The sequence below is a fragment of the Oryx dammah genome, unplaced genomic scaffold (genome assembly GCF_014754425.2).
Source record: "Oryx dammah isolate SB20612 unplaced genomic scaffold, SCBI_Odam_1.1 HiC_scaffold_11058, whole genome shotgun sequence".
Taxonomy (NCBI): domain Eukaryota; kingdom Metazoa; phylum Chordata; class Mammalia; order Artiodactyla; family Bovidae; genus Oryx; species Oryx dammah.
In genome coordinates this window covers 1986429-2008104 of record NW_024080452.1, presented here as the reverse complement: position 1 = coordinate 2008104, position 21676 = coordinate 1986429, and the positions used below count along the sequence as shown (strand labels likewise).

General features: G+C 42.3%; 1 protein-coding gene across 12 annotated transcripts in view; it reads left to right on the top strand.

Moving 5' to 3' along the window:
- LOC120860387 (serine/threonine-protein kinase Nek11-like) overlaps positions 1-21676 on the top strand; it is a 277232-nt gene that overhangs the window by 183399 nt on the left and 72157 nt on the right. For all 12 annotated transcript variants that reach the window (XM_040236197.1, XM_040236192.1, XM_040236190.1 and 9 more), the window contains one exon: positions 4221-4384. In XM_040236197.1, coding sequence (XP_040092131.1) covers positions 4221-4384 — 164 coding nt within the window. The remainder of the gene's footprint in view (positions 1-4220; positions 4385-21676) is intronic.

Below are 21676 nucleotides of genomic sequence, written 5' to 3'. Positions count from 1 at the left end.
CCATATTCAATGAGATGCATGCTACCATCCCCACTGTACAGATGAGAAAACTGAAGGGCAGAAAGTCTACATAACACCCAGCATTAAGAGCCTCAATTTAAATGTGGGCTTTTTGATGCCAAAGTCAACCTTCTAAACCAGTGTTTCTCAAATTCTGGGTTGAGAAATCAGTTTAGTAAATTGCAACTAGCATTAAAAGAAAAAAAGGGGGGTGGAGAGAAATCATTGAATAGTATGCAAAATGCCACAGTGTGTCATTTGTAGTATGGGTAAATCTTGATGCATGAAGCATTTGTTTCAATTGTAAAGATGTGTTTATATAAACACAAATCCAAGCACATTTCTGTACCCTGGGCAAATGTAAATGACATGTCTTACTCTTTCAGAGTCAGTCTTGAAAGGAAATATTCTTTCCTGAAAGTAGAGCATGGGGGACAGAGAAACAGAGGGAGAAAGTATGAGTGAGTCAGTGAACGAATAGCTGTCAAAGGGAGACAGACTCAAAAAGAGGACATGGGGGAAGTGGGATGACAGAGAATGGACATCTCTGTGGAAGAGACACAGAGACCCAGGGAGAGGCCGAGGGTGGTGGGGATGAGAGGCAGGAAGTCCACTCAGCAAGTGCGTGCCCCTGTTTGAAGGCAAAACTGGAGACCTGAATTGTCCTCTTGGTAGATTTTGGTTTTCATATACTTCTCTTGCCGTGATCCTTTTGTCATTCTGAGTGTGAGTCAAATAAAGATTTTTATAAAAAATGGCCCCTATGTACAAATACTCTTGTTTCATCTGCTGCTAAACTGATAATAGGTGATCGGAGGGGAAAACAGACTGTGTTAGAGTTACTGAGAGAAAGTGTGAGCTTCCTAAAGAATTAGCAAAGGCATTTTTGAAAAAGTGTATTAATAATTCTTGTTTTTGAGCTGGCCAGTTTCAGTTCCATGGTACTGCCTCTTGTGTTCTATGCAAAATCATAGATAGCAAAGATTTTTAAACATTCAATTGTCAGGGCTTTCTACATCGACTAAGTATTTTACTTTCAAGGGATTCTGGAATCAGTTAATCAAAAGTTCAATTTTATAGATGTGGAAGTTGATGGAACACTTGATAAAGTTTACCTATACACAGATGCTTTCATAAGAATCATATTATTGAATCTTCATAGCTACCATGTTAGATTACCTTTCGTCCGCTTCACTAGAAAAAAAATAAAGCTCAGTAAATTCAAATCCCTCACTCAAGTTTCTTATTTAAGAGGTGGCAGAGCTAGATTCAAACCCTGATTCTCTAACCCCAAATTCCATATTTTCCCCACTAGACATAAAATACTAGGCTCGGGTGGCACCAGTGGTAAAGAATTCATCTGCCAATGCAGGAGACGCGAGAGATGCTGCTTTGATCGCTGGGCCGAGAATATCCCCTGGAGTCGGAAACGGCAATGCACTCCAGTATTCTTACCAGGAAAATTCCATGGACAGAGGAAGCTGGCAGGCTGCAGTCCATGGGGTCTCAGAGAGTTGGACATGACTGAGCACATGTGCACTAGACATAAAATAGCAACAATGGGATGAAAACCAGTGCTCTGTGTTACAGTTTAGAAGGATAATTTTGTTTATAAGCCAGTCAGTTCAGTCACACAGTCATCTCCTACTCTTTGCAGTCCCATGGACTGCAGCGTGACAGGCTTCTCCGTCCATCACCAACTCCCGGACCTTGCTAAAACTCATGTTCATCAAGTCAGTGATGCCATCCAACCATCTCATCCTCTGTTGTCCCTTTCTCCTGCCTTCAATCTTTCCCAACATCAGGGTCTTTCCCAATGGGTCAGTTGTTCGCATCACGTGGCCAAAATATTGGAGTTTCAGCTTCAGCATTAGTCCTTCCAATGAATATTCAGGACTTCCTTTAGGATTTCCTTTAGGATGGACTAGTTGGATCTCCTTGCAGTCCAAGGGACTCTCAAGAGTCTTCTCCAACACCACGGTTCAAAAGCATCAGTTCTCTGGCACTCAACTTTCCTGATAGTCCAACTCTGATATCCATACTTGACTACTGGAAAAACCATAGCTTTGACTAAATGGACTTTTGTCAGCAAAGTAATGTCTCTGCTTTTTAATGTGCTGTCTAGGTTGGTCATAACTTTTCTTCCAAGGTGTAAGTGTCTTTTAATTTCATGGCTGTAGTCACCACCTGCAGTGATTTTGGGGGGCGCCCCCCCCAAATAAAGTATGTATTTGTTTCCATTGTTTCCCCATCTATTTGCCATGAGGTGCTGGGACTGGATGCCATGATCTTCATCTTTTGAATGCTGAGTTTTAAGCCAACTTTTTCACTCTCCTCCTATGGTAGAAAGTGAAGAGGAACTAAAGAACCTCTTGATGAAGGTAAAAGAGGAGAGTGAAAAAGCTGGCCTAAAACTCAACATTCTAAAGCCTAAAATCATGGCACCTGATCCCATCACTTCATGGCAAATAGATGGGAAAACAATGGAAACAGTGACAGACTTTATTTTCCTGGGCTCCAGAATCACTGAAGATGGTGACTGCAGTCATGAAATTCAAAGATGCTTGCTCCTTGGAAGAAAAGTTATGACCAACCTAGACAGCATATTAAATAGCAGAGACATTACATTACCAACAAACATCTGTCTGGTCAAAGCTATAGTTTTTCCAGTAGTCATGTATGGATGTGAGAGTTGGACCATAAACAAAGCTGAGCATCAAAGAATTGATGCTTTTGAACTGTGATGTTGGAGAAGACCCTTGAGAGTCCCTTGTACTGCAAGGAGATCAAATCAGTCCATCCTAAAGGAATTCAGTCCTGAATATTCATTGGAAGGACTGATGCTGAAGCTGAAATTCCAATATTTTGGCCACCTGATGCAAAGAAAAGACCCTGGTGTTGGGAAAGATTAAAGGTAGAAGGAGAAGGGGATGACAGAGGATGAGATGGTTGGATGGCATCACCAACTCGATGGACACAGTTTTAGCAAGATCCGGGAGTTGGTGATGGACAAAGAAGCCTGGTGTGCTGCAGTCCAAGGGATCACAAAGAGGCAGACACAGCTGAGCAACTAGTAGTGATGTGTACAAAGCCTAAATGCCCATGGTTTTAATAAGGTAGAGAGAGTGCCATTATTTAACTTTCTCCCTTCCCCAAGGATATTTCTTATTTCTAGGCTCCCATTAGCAAATTGGAATTGATATCACTGTGCTTTTTTGGGATCTTGGATTTTGAATGGACCGACAGATCCATTCTTAGCCTTTCTTGGTTGAAGACCATTATAAGCTCCAACCAGACTTTCCTGGTGGCTCAGTGGTAAAGTATCCACCTGCCAGTGCAGAAGACACAGGTTCAATCCTTGGATCAGGAAGATCCCCTGGAGAAGGAAATTGCAACCCACTCCAGTTTTTTTTGCCTGGGGAATCCCATGGGCAGAGGCACCAGGCTGGCTGCAGTCCATGGGGTTACAAAGAGTCAAACACGACTTAGCAACTGAACAGCAACAACAATATTTCTAGTTGGTAATAATATTTCATCAAGTAACTTAGGTAGCACTTCCTGGCAGCAGCTTAACTGGGTGACCTTTCCTTGTTTTTCTGTTTTTGTTTTTGTTTTTATTAAGAAATGCTTCTTATTCATGTAAGTAAGTAGAACCTTAGTGTGATCTACATCTCAAAAACATTCATAGCCTTAGAATTTTAACATTTCCCTCAGCTTGCCAATAATGCCATTTCTATATATTCTATCCCTCTTGCCTGATCTCCCTACTAGTATTTTCTTTAAAAGAAGAAATTCCCAGGAAGAACGCTTATATTTGTCCCCTCCACTGTGTCCACAAAAACTTTATGTGGATAGTAGAGTCTGGTGGCCAAGGCATCTTACTTTGGTTTTGGTCCTAAATCCCCTTATTTGTAATAATGATTCATGCCTCTGAATGTAAAGACTTTAGAAGAGGTCATTTCTTTTTGTTTCATGGTTTTATTCTTACAGTTTCGAAAAGTGGTTGCAAATAGAGCCATCCCTCCTTTCCTCCACTGGTTTAACTGCTGAGTATTTATCACATTCTACTAGGTGCATTCAGGAAGCTAAGATTCCACTTTGCACTCCATGAAAGCTTTGTTAGTGTTAACAGAATACATATCTCTGGGATATGGGGGTCCTAGACTCATTATAATTTTAATGACCAACAGGACCTGACTTTTGCTTATTCTTTATTTCAGAGATCCCAGAAGACCCACTTGTGGCTGAAGAGTATTATGCTGATGTATTTGATTCCTGTTCTGAAGAAAGTGAGGAGAGTGAGGAAGAAAAAACAGTATTCTCAGTCAAGGATGAAGAGGTTGAGGATGAAGGACCCCAGCCTGTTTACAGGACAAACCAACAGGTAAACGTTGCTGCTGGCAGAAGCAATGGAGCTGTCCAAGGTGCTGACCAGGCTGTGCCTTCCCAGGTAGAGTCAAGGGAGTCTTAGAAACCAAGTAGGAGAACTAAGGTTTGTTATACAGGCTCTACATGATGTGTTTTGATTTCCAAGGCCCAGGGGCAGACAGGGCCCCATGGGATTGTGTGAATCTGGATATGCTGATGAGGAAAGGGCTGGAGCACTCAGTACTGATTCAGGTGAGAGGATGAAACACACTACACTGTTTATACACTGAGGAGCACCCCACATATAGCTGCTGAATAAACATTTCGTGTGTCTCTTTAGAAGAGAAAAGAGGATATTTAAAATTATACTGTTCCGCCTGGTAATCAGATTTGTGAGTCATGTCCCAGTGCATTAATTAGTTCTGGGGTTGAGCTCCAGAGATCTTGGGCTTAGGAGATGGTCTTTCTGGCCACTCCAGCCCTTGAAGTTCCCCCTTCACATACAGTGCTGGAATCTCTGAGTCCACGAACTTGCCATAGATTCTGTAACAATAACAATACTAGCTTCATCTGAGACATACACCAAGAAACAGCCATGCATGTGATTTCACTGTTGGTTGCCTGCAGGAGAGAGGAAAAGCAAGAGCTGTGTGAAGAAAAAGCAGATGACTCTGGGCTATTTATTCAATTTATACTTGATTTTCTTCTTAGGCCATAATCTGATAATCTTCCTAGTCCTAAGCTTTCATAAGGTACAGAAGCTTTTCACTAACTGGAAACATTAAGCTAGAAAGATAACAGTCAATCAAAGGGCATCTGTGTTAATGGAGACTTAATTCAAGAGGATTAACTGAAGGTTGTCCACAATCCATTCAATCATTTTTAAAGAAGACTAGGCAATTCATCAAGATTGCCAGGAGAAATATCAATAACCTCAGATATGCAGATGACACCACCCTTATGGCAGAAAGTGAAGAAGAACTAAAAAGGCTCTTGATGAAAGTGAAAGAGGAGAGTGAAAAAGTTGGCTTAAAGCTCAACATTCAGAAAACTAAGATCATGGCATCTGGTCCCATCACTTCACGGGAAATAGATGGGGAAACAGTGGAAACAGTATCAGACTTTATTTTTGGGGCTCCAAAATCACTGCAGATGGTGACTGCAGCCATGAAATTAAAAGACACTTACTCCTTCGAAGAAAACTTATGACCAACCTAGATAGCATATTCAAAAGCAGAGACATTACTTTTCCAACAAAGGTCCATCTAGTCAAGGCTATGGTTTTTCCTGTGGTCATGTATGGATGTGAGAGTTGGACTGTGAAGAGAGCTGAGTGCCAAAGAAGTGATGCTTTTGAACTGTGGTGTTGGAGAAGACTCTTGAGAGTCCCTTGGACTGCAAGGAGATCCAACCAGTCCATTCTGAAGGAGATCAGCCCTGGGTGTTCTTTGGAGGGAATGATACTAAAGCTGAAGCTCCAATACTTTGGCCACCTCATGTGAAGAGTTGACTCATTGAAAAAGACTCTGATGCTGGGAGGGGTTGGGGGCAGGAGGAAAAGGGGATGACAGAGGATGAGATGGCTGAATGGCATCACTGACTCAATGGACGTGAGTTTGAGTGAACTCTGGGAGTTGGTGATGGACAGGGAGGCCTGGTGTGCTGTGATTCATGGGATCACAAAGAGTCAGACACGACTGAGCAACTGAACTGAACTGAACTGAACTGAGGAAATTCATCATAATACTCAATGAATAAATCCAGTAAGAAATGTTCTCAAGTTCTCCATAAGGAAAAGAAAGAGGTAGGGAGAAGGGGATAGAGGGAGTGATATAGAGCTGAGCAGAGAAAGGGATGAGAAGGAGAGAAAGGATGAGAGAGAGAAATTGAGAGATAAATACATGAAGAGAGAAACAAATAAATATTGAGAAAAGCAGAATCCAGACAGTGAGGATTCAGCATACCAAAATAAAAACACTTTCCTTACACCATTTCCCTATTTTCTCCAGGGGACTTGTAAACAGAAGCACCTCCTACCACAAATTGAAAATATAATCTCTACTTCTGTACCTCTGTCCTAAACAGCAGAGACTAATATTGTTACATTATTATAGAAACTTCACTCTGTGACTCTGGTTGCAAAGCACACAATATGCAAAACACATCTGTTTCTGTCCAAAGCGTCAAGTGGTAAAATTTTAGCTACTAATATTAGTACTTTAAAATATTTCAATAAAATAAAACCGATTTCAGAAAACCAGAGGGATCACTTGCAGATCATGTGACCTTGTGCAAGTCACTAAATCCCACTATGCCTTGGTTTCCCAATCTAATGAAGTAATTAATAATGAGATATTAGCTGTTATTAAGATAAAGCTATGTAGCCATTTTGTGGCTTCTTTATGGTACTTCTAAAACTCCTTAATTCTAAAGTGAAAGTTTATGGTACTTCCCTCATGGTCCAGTGGTTAAGAATCTGCTTTCCAGAGTCCAGTTAAAGATGGTGGAGTAGAAGATGTGTGCTCATCTCCTCCTGAGAGAGCATCAAAGTTGCAACTAGTTGTTGAACAACCATCGGCAGGAGGACACTGTAATCCAACAAAAAAAGATACCCCATGTCCAAAGACAAAGAAGAAGCTGCAGAAAGACAGCCAGACAGGAAGGGCTCTATCAGGATAAAATCAAATCCCATACCCATTTGTTGGGTGACCCACAAACTGGAGAACAATAATACCAAAGAAGTTCTCCCACTATTGTGAAAGTTTTGAACCCCATGTCAGGCTTCCTAGCCTGGAGATAATACAAAGGGACTGGGAATCCTTGAGGGCCAGCAGGATTTGATTATAGGCCTTCCAGAGGGCTGAGGGAAACAGAGACTCCAGTCTTGGAAGGCACAAACAAAATTCTGCATGCACAAAGACCCAGAGGAGAGGAGCAGTGACCCCACAGGAACCTGAGCCAAAACTACCTGGCAGTGTTAGAGGGCTTCCTGTGGGTTGGTATGGGCTCACCACAGGGATGGGGGCATTGGAAAGTTCGCCTTGGCATAAACCCTCTTGGAATTCACCATTAATCCTATCATACAGCCTGTAGACCCCAGGGCTGGGTCACCTCAGGCCAAACAACTAAGGAAGGAGTATAACCCCACCCATCAGCAGATAATTGGATTAAAGCTTAACTCAGCAAAGCCCTGCACACCAGAGCAAGACCCAGTTTTCCCATCACCAGTCCTTCCCATCAAGAAACATACACAAGCCTCTTAGCCTCATCCATCACAGGGCAGATAGAAGAAGCAAAAAGTAGCACAGCCTCACAGTGGTTAAAACAAAAACCATATCACAGAAAGTTAATCATGATGTAAAAGCAGAAAATTATCTTCCAGATGAAGGAACAAGATAAAACCCCAGAAAAACAACTAAATGAAGTGGAGACAGGCAACTTTTCAGAAAAAGAATTCAGATAATGATAGTGAAGATGATCCAGGATCTCAGGAAAAGAATGGAAGCAAAGATTGAGAACATGCAAGAAATGTTTACCAAAGATCTAGAACTAAAGAACAGAGATGAATAATATACTAGAAGGAACTCATAGCAGAATAACTGAGACAGAAGAAAGGATAAAAGGCCTGGAGGACAGAGCGGTGGAAATCACTGCCACAGAACAGAGTGTAGAAAAAAGAATGAAAAAAAATGAAGACAGCCTAAGAGACATCTGGGACAACATTAAACACACCAACATTTGCATTATAGGAGTCCCAGAAGGAGAAGGAAGAGAGCAAGGATCTGAGAAAATATTTGAAGAGATAATAGCTGAAAAATTCCTGAATATGGGAAAGGAAATAGTCAACCAAGTCCAGGAAGCTCAGAGAATCTCAGGCAGGATAAACCCAAGGAGGAGCACACCAAGACACAGTAATAAAATAAAAAGACAGAGATAAAATATTAAAAGCAACAAGGGAAAAATGACAAATAACATACAAGGGAACTTCCACCAGGCTATCCACTGATTTCTCAACAGAAACTCTACAAACCAGAAAGGAATGGCATGATACATTTAAAGTGATAAAAAGGAAGACCCTAACAACCAAGAATACTCTACCCAGTAAGACTCTCCTTCAGATCTGATGGAGACATCAAAAGCTTTAAAGACAAGCAAAAGTTAAGAGAATTCAGCACCACCAAATCAGCTGTACAACAAATGCTAAAGGAACTTCTCTAGGCAGGAAACACAAGAGAAGGGAAAGCCATACAGAAAATAAACTCAAAACAATTAAGCAAATGGTAATAGGATAATACATATAGATAATTGCCTTAAATGTTAATGGATTAAATGCACCTACCAAAAGACATAGACTGGCTGGGTGGATGAAAACATGTGCATATATGCACTTCCACTTACCACATCACTCTGCTTGACACCCCCAAATCAAATGAAATTATTTTATATTGTTAATCATGTTCCCATGATGGCTTGCAATTGTAATTATCTTTTATTGTTTGTCTCCCTATTGATTGTGAAATCACAATCTGTGTGGATCACAGTCTGTGTGGATCACAACAGACTGTAGAAAAATCTCAGAGAGATGGGAATTCCGACCGCCTTACCTACCTCCTGAGAAATCTGTATGCAGGTCAAGAAGCAACAGTTAGAACTGGACATGGAACAACAGACTGGTTCCAAATCAGGAAAAGAGTATGTCAAGGCTGTAGATTGTCACCCTGCTTATATGCAGATTATATCAGGCAAAATGCTGGGCTGAATGAAGCACAAGCTGAAATCAAGATTGCCAGGAGAAATATCAATAAACTTAGATATGCAGATGACTCCACCCTTATGCCTGAAAGTAAAGAAGAACTAAAGAGACTCTTGATGAAAGTGAAAGAGGACATGGAAGCAACCTAGATGTCCATCAGCAGATGAATGGATAAGAAAGCTGTGGTACATATACACAATGGAGTATTACTCAGCCATTAAAAAGAATACATTTGAATCAATTCTAATGAGATGGATGAAACTGGAGCCTATTATACAGAGTGAAGTAAGCCAGAAAGAAAAACACCAATACAGTATACTAATGCATATATATGGAGTTTAGAAAGATGGTAACAATAACCCTGTATGTGAGATAGCAAAAGAGACACAGATGTATAGAACAGTCTTTTGGACTCTATGGGAGAGGGAGAGAGTAGGATGATTTGGGAGAATGGCATTTAAACATGTATAATATCATATGTGAAACAAATCACCAGTCCAGGTTCGATGCATGATACTGGATTCTTGGGGCTGGTGCACAGGGACAACCCAGAGGGATGGTACAGGGAGGGAGGTGGGAAGGGGGTTCAGGCTGGGGAACACGTGTATACCCATGGCAAATTCATGTTGATGTATGGCAAAACCAATACAATATTGTAAAGTAATTAACCTCCAATTAAAATAAATAAATTAAAAAAATTTCAAGTGGAAAAAACAAAAGAAAGTGAAAGAGGAGAGTGATAAAGTTGGCTTAAAACTCAACATTCAGAAAACAAAGATCATGGCATCCAGTCCCATCACTTCATGGCAAATAGATGGGGAAACAATGAAAACAGTGACAGACTTTATTTTGGGGGGGTCCAAAACCTGCAGATAGTGACGGCAGCCATGAAATTAAAATACGCTTGCTCCCTGGAAGGAAAGTTATGACCAACCTAGACAGCATGTTAAAAAACAGAGACATTACTTTGCCAACAAAGGTCCATCTCATCAAGGCTATGGTTTTTCCAGTAGTCATGTATGGATGTGAGAGTTGGACCATAAAGAAAGCTGAATGCCAAAGTATTGATGCTTTTGAACTGTGGTGTTGGAGAAGACTCTTGAGAGTCCCTTGGACTGCAAGGAGATCCAAACAGTCCACCCTAAAGGAATTCAGTCCTGAATATTCATTGGAAGGACTGATGCTGAAGCTGAAACTCCAATACTTTGGCCACCTGATGTGAAGAACTGACCCTTTGGAAAAGACCCTGATGCTGGGAAAGATTGAAGACAGGAGGAGAAAGCACAACAGAGGACGAGATGGTTGGATGGCATCATCGACTCAATGGACATGAGTTTGAGCAAGCTCTGGGAGTTGGTGATGGACAGAGAAGCCTGGCAAGCTGCAGTCCGTGGAGTTTCACAGAGTCAGACATGACCAAAGGATGGAACTGAACTTATTTTGAAAATTTATAAGCATATTTTACTATTGTCATTGTGTAACTGTTACTCACTTACTATCATTGTACTTATCAGAATTGATAAAAGCATCAATTTTTCGGTGCTCAGCCTTCTTCACAGTCCAACTCTCACATCCATACATGACCACAGGAAAAACCATAGCCTTGACTAGACGGACCTTAGTTGGCAAAGTAATGTCTCTGCTTTTGAATATACTATCTAAGTTGGTCATAACTTTCCTTCCACGGAGTAAGCGTCTTTTAATTTCATGGCTGCAGTCACCATCTGCAGTGATTTTGGAGCCCCAAAAAATAAAGTCTGACACTGTTTCCACTGTTTCCCCATCTATTTCCCATGAAGTGATGGGACCGGATGGCATGATCTTCGTTTTCTGAATGTTGAGATTTAAGCCAACTTTATCACTCTCCTCTTTCATCAAGAGGCTCTTTAGTTCTTCTACACTTTCTGCCATAAGGGTGGTGTCATCTGCATATCTGAGGTTATTGATATTTCTCCTGGCAATCTTGATTCTAGCTTGTGCTTCATCCAGCCCAGTGTTTCTTATGATGTACTCTGCATATAAGTCAAATAAGCAGGGTGACAATATACAGCCTTGACGTACTCCTTTCCCGATTTGGAACCAGTCTGTTGTCCCATGTCCAGTTCTAACTGTTGCTTCCTGACCTGCATACAGGTTTCTCAAGAGGCAGGTCAGGTGGTCTGATATTCCCATCTCTCTCAGAATTTTCCACAGTTTATTGTGATCCACACAGTCAAAGACTTTGGCATAGTCAGTAAAGCAGAAATAGATGTTTTTCTGGAACTCTCTTGCTTTTTCGATGATCCAGCAGACATTGGCAATTTGATCTCTGTTCCTCTGCCTTTTCTAAAACCAGCTTGAACATCTGGAAGTTCATGGTTCACGTATTGCTGAAGCCTGGCTTGGAGAATTTTGAGCATAACTTTACTAGTGTGTGTGATGAGTTCAATTGTCAGTAGTTTGAGCATTCTTTGGCATTGCCTTTCCTTGGTATTGGAATGAAAACTGACCTTTTCCAGTCCTGTGGCCACTGCTGCATTTTCCAAATTTGCTGACATATTGAGTGCACCTTTGTCAGTTGTTTCTCTGCATCAATAAGCAGAGCCTCAGTAACCCCTTTATCACAAGCCCTTATCATGCTGTTGGTGGCTCCTCTGTGAAATCTGTGGTCACTGAATTGGAACCAGCCTCTCAGATCTCAAGAGAATGGAGTTTATAGCTGTCATCATAACAAGGTTCTCAACAGTATTTGTGGGACCTGTCACTGAAAAGTGTTTCCTATGCCCTGATGGACATGTTTTGGGGCTGTGGACTGAAGGTGTTTCTGTAGACTCTTGTCTTCCCCTTACTGCCATGACCAGTGCTTCCCTCTCCACCACTAATCAGCACTTTCATACCATCATCTTTTAAGATTTGAAATAGCTCAACTGGCTTTCCATCACCTCTACTAGCTTTGTTCGTAGAGATGCTTCCTAAGGCCCAGTTGACTTTGCATTCCAGGATATCTGGCTCTAGGTGAGTGATTACACCATCATGGTTATCTGGGTTATGAAGATCTTTTTTGTACAGTTCTGTGTACTTTTGCCACCTCTTCTTAATATCTTCTGTTTCTGTTAGCTCCATACCATTTCTGTCCTTTATTGAGCCCATTAGGGCCAGTGATTAATTCTGGGCAGTAATTTTGCTCTGTAGGCTATGCCTCCATAGCATGTGGTATGATACATTGTGACTGATTGTAAATAATTATTGTCTTTTGTAAGGCTGCTCACATACATGTTCGTGTTTTGTTTCACAAAGCCCTCTTGGGTAGTTATTCTTACCCCAATTTTCCAGATGAGGAAACTGAATTTCTAAGGCTATGCAGCTGGGGTAGAGTTGGAACCATGTTTCAGGCCCAGGTCCACCACATTTTCAAGCTGTTTTTTCTAGGACCCAAAGTATACCATCCTAGAATGGACTTGGAATAATAGAATAGAATGGACTTGCCATGAGGAGACATGTTAACTGAGTAGTTTGTATTGGAGACAGGTAATTATAGCCCCATTTGCTCTTCAATATAGTTTCCCCTTCCCCAAAGGTTGTGAGCATGGGATTGTAGTGAGTACTTACCCTTCTCTTTTTAGGTTATTTTGTTAGCAGCCCACAATTTGAAGTTTTAGAACCCTGGGCTGAGACCCAGTCACTGATACCTCCAGCCACCTCTTCCCCTGCTCCCTAGTCTTGCCATTGGCCTGAGCACCCAGAGTCTGCTTAGGTGATCATCTTACTTGTGTCTTTTACTTGAGTCATCAGGTCAGAGTTGATATTCTCTTCCTTCAGATGGAACAGAAGTCACATGGTTTCTATTTTGATGGAAGAAGTGCTTTAAAAAAGAAAGACAGCCACAGGCTTCACTGGGATTGATTGCAGGGTCCCTTGTGCCACCCATGACAATCTTTTCAGCAGCAGTTTCTCCAGAGCAATTTTGTGAAGCAGCTATTTGTCAGTTGTTTCTCTGTATCAATAAGCAGAGCATCAGTAACCCCTTTATCACCAGCCCTTATCATGCTGTTGGTGGCTCCTCTGTGAAGTCTGTGGTCACTGAATTGGAACCAGCCTCTCAGAGCTCAAGAGAATGGAGTTTATGGCTGTCATCATAACAAGGTTCTCAACAGCATTTGTGGGACCTGTCACTGAAAAGTGTTTCCTGTGCCCTGACGGACATGTTTTAGGGCTGCGGGCTGAAGGTGTTTCTGTAGACTCTTGTCTTCCCCTTACTGCCATGACCAGTGCTTCCCTCTCTGCCACTAATCAGTATCCTGAATCCCCCTGTAATGCAGACACGAGGTGGGCCATGATGATGTGACACAGAGCTCCCTCAGGAAAGACCCTGCTGTTTAGGGGCTGGCCTTCATTGACACTTGTTTGAGGAAAGCTCTTAGGACCATGATGTCTGTTCGTACTAAGACGGAAAGGTGTAGAGGCCCATTTCTCAGCTACTTCTGAAATTTTCAATACTTTTTCACCAAATCCTCCACTGATTTTGAAATGCTCTGCACAGTGAAACATTAGGAAAAGCAAGAATGACCTTGGAATGGTCCACTGAGGACTTCTGGAGCAGATTGTTATGGGAGAAGGTGCCTCTAAGAGTGTCTTCTGCTAGTGGAGTCATTTGTTTAATCAAGGCATAATTATTATAATAATAAGAGCTAATGTTCCCAGAACCTTTACTCTATGTCTAGTACTTGATGTGTTATGTCTGTTTAGGTCCTTTGGGAAGCTTTTTGTCTGTACTTGATTATTCTATGAAGCACCGACTTTAAGACTCAGCTCCCTTGGAAGATGAGACTGTTGGGCTTTCCTCACTTTGCATAAGAGGAAACTGAGACCTGATGAGGTGAAGGACCTTCTCCAGGGCCACACAGCTAGTAAGTAGCAGAGGCGGACTCTCTGCTCCTGTCTGTAGCCCTTCCTTAGACGGTCTCCTGCTTGGCAGTTACTGCTCCTCCACCGTGAGGAGAGGATAGCCGAGGGGCTGCTGCAGAGGGTCCTCTGCAGAGAGCTGCTTTACTGAAGACAATTACTGATCTGTGTACTAGGCAAAGTTTGTCCCAGTTTGAGGAAAAGTGCTGAGTTATGAAAATTAAACCTAAAATGAACCTGCTTCCCACATCTGTTGTAGGATACAGATTTCTCTCCTCCTACTCTTTTTAAATTTTTTATAGAAGGTGCCAGAACTCTTGAGTCCAAATGGTAAGAGTGATTTGCTTCCTGTTTTGCATAGTCAGAGCTCCTTAATCGAGCTGTTTGCATCTTGCATTGCATCAGTTGGAATCAGTTCTGAGAAGCAGCCAGCACTGCTGCTGAGTCATCTCTCCATCAATATCCCCTGGCCTGTGGCCCAGGTGGTAGAGCAGCCAGCCCTACTGAAGGCTGGTGAAATCACAGTTTAGGTGTCATTCCTTCCAGGTAACAGGCCTCTGTAGACTCAGCTTATGTTGCTGAAAGGAGTGACTTTGATGTTACAGTTTCCACTCCAACCGCATTCCAGCCCTCATTGGCATAGTCATTCCCCCTTCCCTCTCTGCCATTTCTGGTCCAGGGTAAAGCACAGTGCATTGCTGATCAGATGGGGGCCAGCAAAACCTTGCTCTTGTCGGGACATAGCACAGCAGGCTTTGCAGAAGGCTGTAGTCCCTCCATATTTTTAATTAGATCCATTCTTGTGTTCAAGGTCATACCTACCCCTCTAGCCCTAACACCAAAGCACAGAGGGCAAAGGGAGGTGATAGATGGATTATGACAGAGCACACAGCCAGAAAGGCAGATCTGTGTGGTCCTTCTAGGGTGCTGGAGGCCTCTGCCACCTCCTTGTTGATGGTCACCAAGGTGCACAGGTGGGTGGGGGGTGAGGGCACAGTGGCCTGCATGGTGCTTGGCTGCTGCATGTTCCTGAGGCCAGGGTGAGAGTGGTATAGAGGTGTGTGCTGGTTTGCACAGAGCTGACTGACTTGAAGTGGCACCTTCAGGGCTTTTCTCTCCACCCTCTCCCCACACCCCTGCATACACACCAATTCCCGTCCCTCTCTGCCGTCAGAGCTGGGGTCCCTGACCATAAGAGAATCTACAAAGAATGAAAATCCTCCTAAACAGCCCTTGCAAACAAAAGGTCCATCCCAGGTCCATCCCACTATTTTGTGATTGAATTACACAGAGAAATTTTTCTTTTCTCAATAAGTTTTTACATCTGGAAAGCATCTGGGTGTTCAGTCTGGGAGGAAGTGGGTGTGGCACATCTGGGATGTTGTTGGAGGTGCTGTCCTTCCATTAACCTGCTGACCTGGGAGCTCATGGGTCCACATCATATCAGAGAAAGCGACAAGTCTTAGTGAAGAATAAACAGCCACCTCAGCTCACCTGGCCCCGCACTAAGTCCTTTCTGTGCTTTGTCCCATGTTGTGCTCACCAGCACTGTCTAGGAGTAAGTTTCTTCATCTGCCAAATGAGGAAACTTAAAGTAGAAAGAATAACCGATTTCCTAGGTCACTCAGTATACTGGAGAGCTGGAATTCAAACCAGCAAGCACCCTGTATCCACTAGACATTCTGGGTGAGCACAGCACTTACTGGAGAAGCTGGCAAAGGAGACGATGAGGAAATGCTGGGGACCCAGCTTTGGATGTGTGAAAATGGAGCATCTGATGATTTAAAATTATGTTCAAAACACAGGGCCAAGTTCCCACTTCCTCTGTGGGGTTTATATAGGAAGAGACCTAGAAACGGAGTCAGAAACAGGAAGCTGCAATGAGGGAGTGTGTGCCTCGAGGTCCCTTTTGGAACACGAACATTCTCTTTCTGCTCCAGGAAACCTCCTCCAACTGCAGGACCTTCTCCCATGGACTCTTGGGCTGTGACGTGTGAAGAGACAAAGCTTGTGAGCTGTTGGGAGGGAGGGGAGTGGTGGGGGCAGCCCCCCTCCAGCTGCTGGAACTGGGAACAAGGCAGTAGGGGAGCATCCTCCTAACCAGCTCCTTAAACCCCGCTGCCCATGGTCCTGGTGGGCTTCGTGGCAGCACTCTGTCACTCCTGTTTTCTTTTTTCTTTTCTCCACTCTTTACATTTCCAACTATAACCCAGAATATATGATGAGTAGTTCTGTAATGAATTCCCATGCGTGTCTGTGAAACCCTAAAGCAACTGCGGATGCTGACTTGACACAAACCTGATGCTGACAAGCAGCAGTGCAGTTAGGAGGCTTTGATGATGTGGAGGGAACACGTGAAATGTGGACACCCTGACAGCCATGTCCAGCTGTCCCCAATGCAGTGACAGAGGCATCCCATGTTTCAGGAGCTGGGGGGGGGGGGCAATTTGCAGTTTAAGCTTTGCAGATGTGGCTCTATACAAACTACAGTATTTGGGGTTGCCTCTAAGAACTAAAGATAAAAATGTAAGATGCTGGGTAGCTCTAGTTTAGTATAAACCTTATATTTTTACTATTGTGTGCTTTTAAGATCATCCAGATGAGAATATTTTTAAGAATTTGGTCCATTGTGCCTATCCAGGTATCAGATTCCAACAAAATATTGCTCAGAGGAAACCTTCTTGGATTGCTTTATGAGATTTTTATGTTTTCTAGGAAGCAGAATCCTCTCATTATATGTGTACATACATATATAGTTGTGGCCAAGGTGCATAAATCTGTGATTCAGATAATAAGGGGTCAAGTTCCTGGGTCTATGGGAATCTATAGGATCACAGAATCTGTAGAAAAAAATAACATGGGAAACTGGGAGGATTAGTGTACCTGTTCCAGAGAGGACGAGCCACAATTGGTTGGGAGACCAGGAAAGCCTGGGAGACCAGTGAGCGCAAGCCTCAGCTGCGCTGAGAAAGCAGCCTGCTGCTCATGTATCCCACATGTGGCTTTCACCTCTTGAAAGCTGTGTGTCCCCTCAGTGCCTGAGGGTGTACACCCCATGGTGGCCACAGGGGACAAAAGCTTGTAGCAATGGCTTCAACCTACAGAGGGGCCATCATCTGAAAGCTAATGTTCTCCATCTGGGGCCATTTGGGAGGCTGCAACAGAAATTTTCCCAGAAGGCTCATGACAAGGATTTCACCAAAGGAAGTTCTAGTTTGTGCGGAGCCTGTGAGGTCATGTCTGCCTCTGGGGTTACCTCAGAGGCAGACAGAAAATAGCCTTATCATAAAACAGCTGGGAGCCAAGAAGAAAAGGCAGATGGAAGCAGAAGATACACAGTCCGCTGGCCTGGAATGAAGCTTTGCAAATAAACACCTCTGAAAGAATTCAGTGGGAGAAATGTGTCCAAAGTTTTGGCAGGGTTGAGAAGCTATGAATTTAGGTAAAATCTGCTGGTGAGGTAGAAACAGAGGAATATTTTATTTGACTACGTTGCCTTGATGTTTGCTTTTCTTTCACCAGCATATTCACAAAGGGTTTATTGGTTGCCAGCTCTGAGCTAATCATGACTCAACAGGCATGGTCCCTGCCCTCATGGAGCAAATACTAACAAACAAAGCTTTAATTGTATCCTTGGGTAAGTGTCTCAAAAGAAACAGGCACTGTGATATGTCGACTGGGTTGGTGGCAGAAACAAACTCAATTCAAATAGGGGGATCTCCGAGCAGGTGACCTACAGTTGAGATCTGAGGGATGAGAAGGCCAATCGTGTCGTATGTGAGGCAAGAGCACTGTCAGCCAATGAGAAGGCTTCAAAGTGGGAAAGATCTTACATGGCTGGAGCACTGATAGAGAAGTGGAAAGAGATGATATTGGAGAAATGAGCAGCAGCTAAATTATACAGGGTGTGGCCAGCTGTGATGGGATTTTATTCTGTACATAGTGACAAAGTTGTGGCTATTGTGAAGGAAATGGGTTAAAGCAACACCACGGAGGAGGCAGAGAATAAAGTAAGGAGGCCATGCAGGGTCCAGGCAAGAAGTGGACTTGAGCTCTGGTAGTTGTTGGGTTTTTATTTGTTTGATTTTAACGTGTTTCTCAACTTGGCTTGTGTAATCCAACCAGCATGGAGAACATTGATCAAAGGATTTGATGGGGGAATGTACTGCTGAAAGAGCAATGAGTCACTAGGGTACTGGCAAGAATACCCCCGGGATGTGGAATATCTGTCTCCCTCAACTTTGTACACATCAGAACATAATTGGCATTTAATACACATCACCTGAATTGAACAAAGCTGAATAATGAAATGGCTTTGTGTGAGAATATATGTTCATGTGTGTGTGAACTAAGTTACCACAACTCAAGTGAAAGGTCTAAAGTGAGGAGATACTCTGGATTATTTAGTCAGACAGAACTGGCTGATAATTAAATGAGAAACTGTGATTTTTCCAGCTCTGTGACAATATCACCTGATTTCCTCCTCTGGTATGCCTGCTATTAGAAATGAATTCCTCTGCTGAAGCACAAGTATCCTGAGATAATTTATAAGCCTTATCAATCATCTTTGTATTAATGAATCTATCATATCTTTTCTTGAAAGAAAGGACATTTTAATAGGAAGGAAGTTGAAAAAAGTATGAAGACATTAAAACTGATAATGGAGAAAATAAACTGCTTGGAATGGCTGGAATGTGAAGAAAAGGGTCAGAGCAGAGAAAGAGGGGGTTTCCTAAGGTTCACACTCTCTGACTGAGTAATTTCATTTCTGAACAGTAACCTAAAGCAATAACAGCAAACATGGGGCAAAGATAGACATTGCAATATTATTTATGAAAAACAATGAAAGCAATCTAGATGTACAATAACAGGGCATAGAGAAATAATTCATATGGCTTTAGAGCAGTAGTGTGTAGCTATTAAAATTATGTTTCTGAAGAATTTTTAATAACATAAGATGAAAATCCAAACAAAGGTGTATGTGTGTCTGTGTATTCTATGTATACTATACATATATAGTATAACCTCAAATAGCCAATAAATCTATCTAGAAAAGACCATGTATATATTTTTGTGGATGTGTATATTTACATTATGGAATTTGGGGTGTTTATTTTTCTTTTTCCAGATTAAAAATAAATATGGGTTATTAGAGAATATATTATAACAACTACCTTTTCCACTTAGAGGGTATCTTCCTAGAGGCTCAGCTGGCAAAAAATCTGCCTGCAATGCAGGAGACCCGGGTTTGATCCCTTGGTTGGGAAGATCCCCTGGAGAAGGGAATGGCTACCCACTCCAGTATTCTTGTCTGAAGAATTCCATGGACAGAGGAGCCTGGCGGGCTAGAGTCCATGGGGTCACAAGAGTTGGACACAACTAACTTTTACTTCTGCTTAGAAGAAATTTCTAATTTATTAACCAAATTACTGCGTCTGTTTCTGAAACAAATCTGGGTGTTTGACTGAACTTGAATCTGTGGGACAGTTTTTCAGAGCTGAATCTTAAAAGATGTTCCTCAAGCCTCTAAGGCATGATCTCATTAGAGAGGTTGATGGTTAGTAGGGAAGGAGACTTGAAAAATATCTAAGGAACCATTGGTCAGCAGGGAGCAATTAGGTTTTTTCAACAGCATTTGAAAATGAGATTCCTAGCACTTGGCTGGTGACACCATGATGTCGCTCCTAGGGAGACACAAGTGCTCCACAGGCCACTGAGCTCAGGCAGAGATCAATTTAAACTGTGAAGCAAGGAGAAGATGTAGAATTTCCAATCAGCAGCACAATTCCTGCATTGCACCAGCCATGATATATTCCCAAAAGGTCTTTTTCATGACTGCAATTCTTGCTGAGTGCAAACACGGTACAGACCCAAGAAACATGGCGTTCATTTCCATTTCCCCCTTTTTCTCATGGGGTGAGTGTATTTCTATGGAGATCATTTGTGTTCATTAAATGATAATTTCCAGAACACTAGGAACAAGCTGATTGCCACATTAAATCGTACTACAGTAAAACAAGCCCTTTAACGCCTTTCCTAAACTACTATGTGAAAAATGTAGAACCTGATATTTGTTATAAATTGTCTCTTTGTCAAAATAGACAAAATTTCATTCAAATGTTAAAAGGTGTAAATGTTAGTCGCTCAGTCGTGTCCAACTCTTTGCAATGCCATAGACTGTGGCCTGCCAGGCTTCTTTGTCCATAGGATTCTCCAGGCAAGAGTACTGGAGTGGGTTGCCATTCCTTTCACCTGGGGCTCTTTCTGACCCAGGAATTGAACCCAGGTCTCCTGCATTGCAGGCAGATTCTTTACCATATAAGCCACCAGGGAAGCCATTTATAACTATTAGTATTGTTTATGTTGATCCTTAGGCTTTTCCAGATTTGACCAGTAGAGAAAATATGTATGTAGAGATAGAGATGGACATAGGTTGGTTTGTCTCAACCAGGGGAGATTTGCCCCTTGTAGGCATTTGGCAGTGTCCAGGGACATTTTTGGTTTTCCAATTTCAGAATCAAAGGAAGGGCTGATGGGAGTGTCTTACTGGCATCTGGTGGTCAAGGGGAGGGATGTTGCTAAAACTAAACATCTCTCAATGCACTAGCCAGAATTGTCCAGCTCCAATGTGAGTAGTGCCTGGTTGAGAAACTTTGATGTATGTGGATAGATGGAGTGATAAGTATGGTATAGCAGTGACATCAGGGAAAAAGGTAAGTGGGAGTTTTCACACTATTTTTCAAGTTTTCTGTAAGTCTGAAAATATTTCAAAATTTTACAAAGTTTTCAATAGGTATTGGCACCTTAAACTGTAATACTCTGTTCTGCAGCCTAGAGATAGAAAATGATGTGTCCCTTGTTGAGAATGAAGGTTCAGCTTGGTCATTGCCCATGACCTCTGGCATTGCAGTCTCCAGGGGCAGGAAGGGAAGTCAGCAAAAGTCCCAAGTGCCCACAGGGATCATGGCTGGATTTGCTTACTCCGCTATGAGACATCACGTCCCTCTGGTTGAGGCCATATTTAGATGAGCATTGTTGTTCTGCTTAAATTGCTCTTTCCATCTGGAGTCAGAGGCTGCTAATGAAGAGCCCACTCCTCCATCTCTCCCTCTTTAGCTGCATCTCATTTCCAGGCTATACCCTATTTTGTTTATATAGCTATATCTATCTATCTATCTATCTATCTATCTATCTATCTATCTATCTATCTATCTATATCCCAAGGAATTGTTCTTAGGTCTTCTCTTGAGTCAATACCCTAGTTTCTCCAACAATGTCATGAGCTGCTCTGGGTTAAGAACCCCAGTTTCTACTCTGTGCACATATAATGGAATGGCTAGGAGGTCAGGCCCTGGAAATACTGCCTGTTGCACATCTAAAGAGTTGCATGAACTTGGTGCTATTATGGAACCAGCTTTGTGCCTCAGTTTTCTCAACTGTTAAATGGGGAGAAAAATAGCAAACCTGGTAGAGTTTAAATTAATTGATTTAATTAGAGTTTAATTAATTAAGCTGGTACAACAATGGCAGATATTAATACCTTAATTAAAGTTAGTATTCATTCATCCATCTATAGTATTAGAGTTATTTCTTTCTGCCCTCCCCACCCCCATGAGCAGTGCTCCTAACTTCTGGGTTGGGAAGATGTGATTGATGTGTCCAGTCATTTGGGTG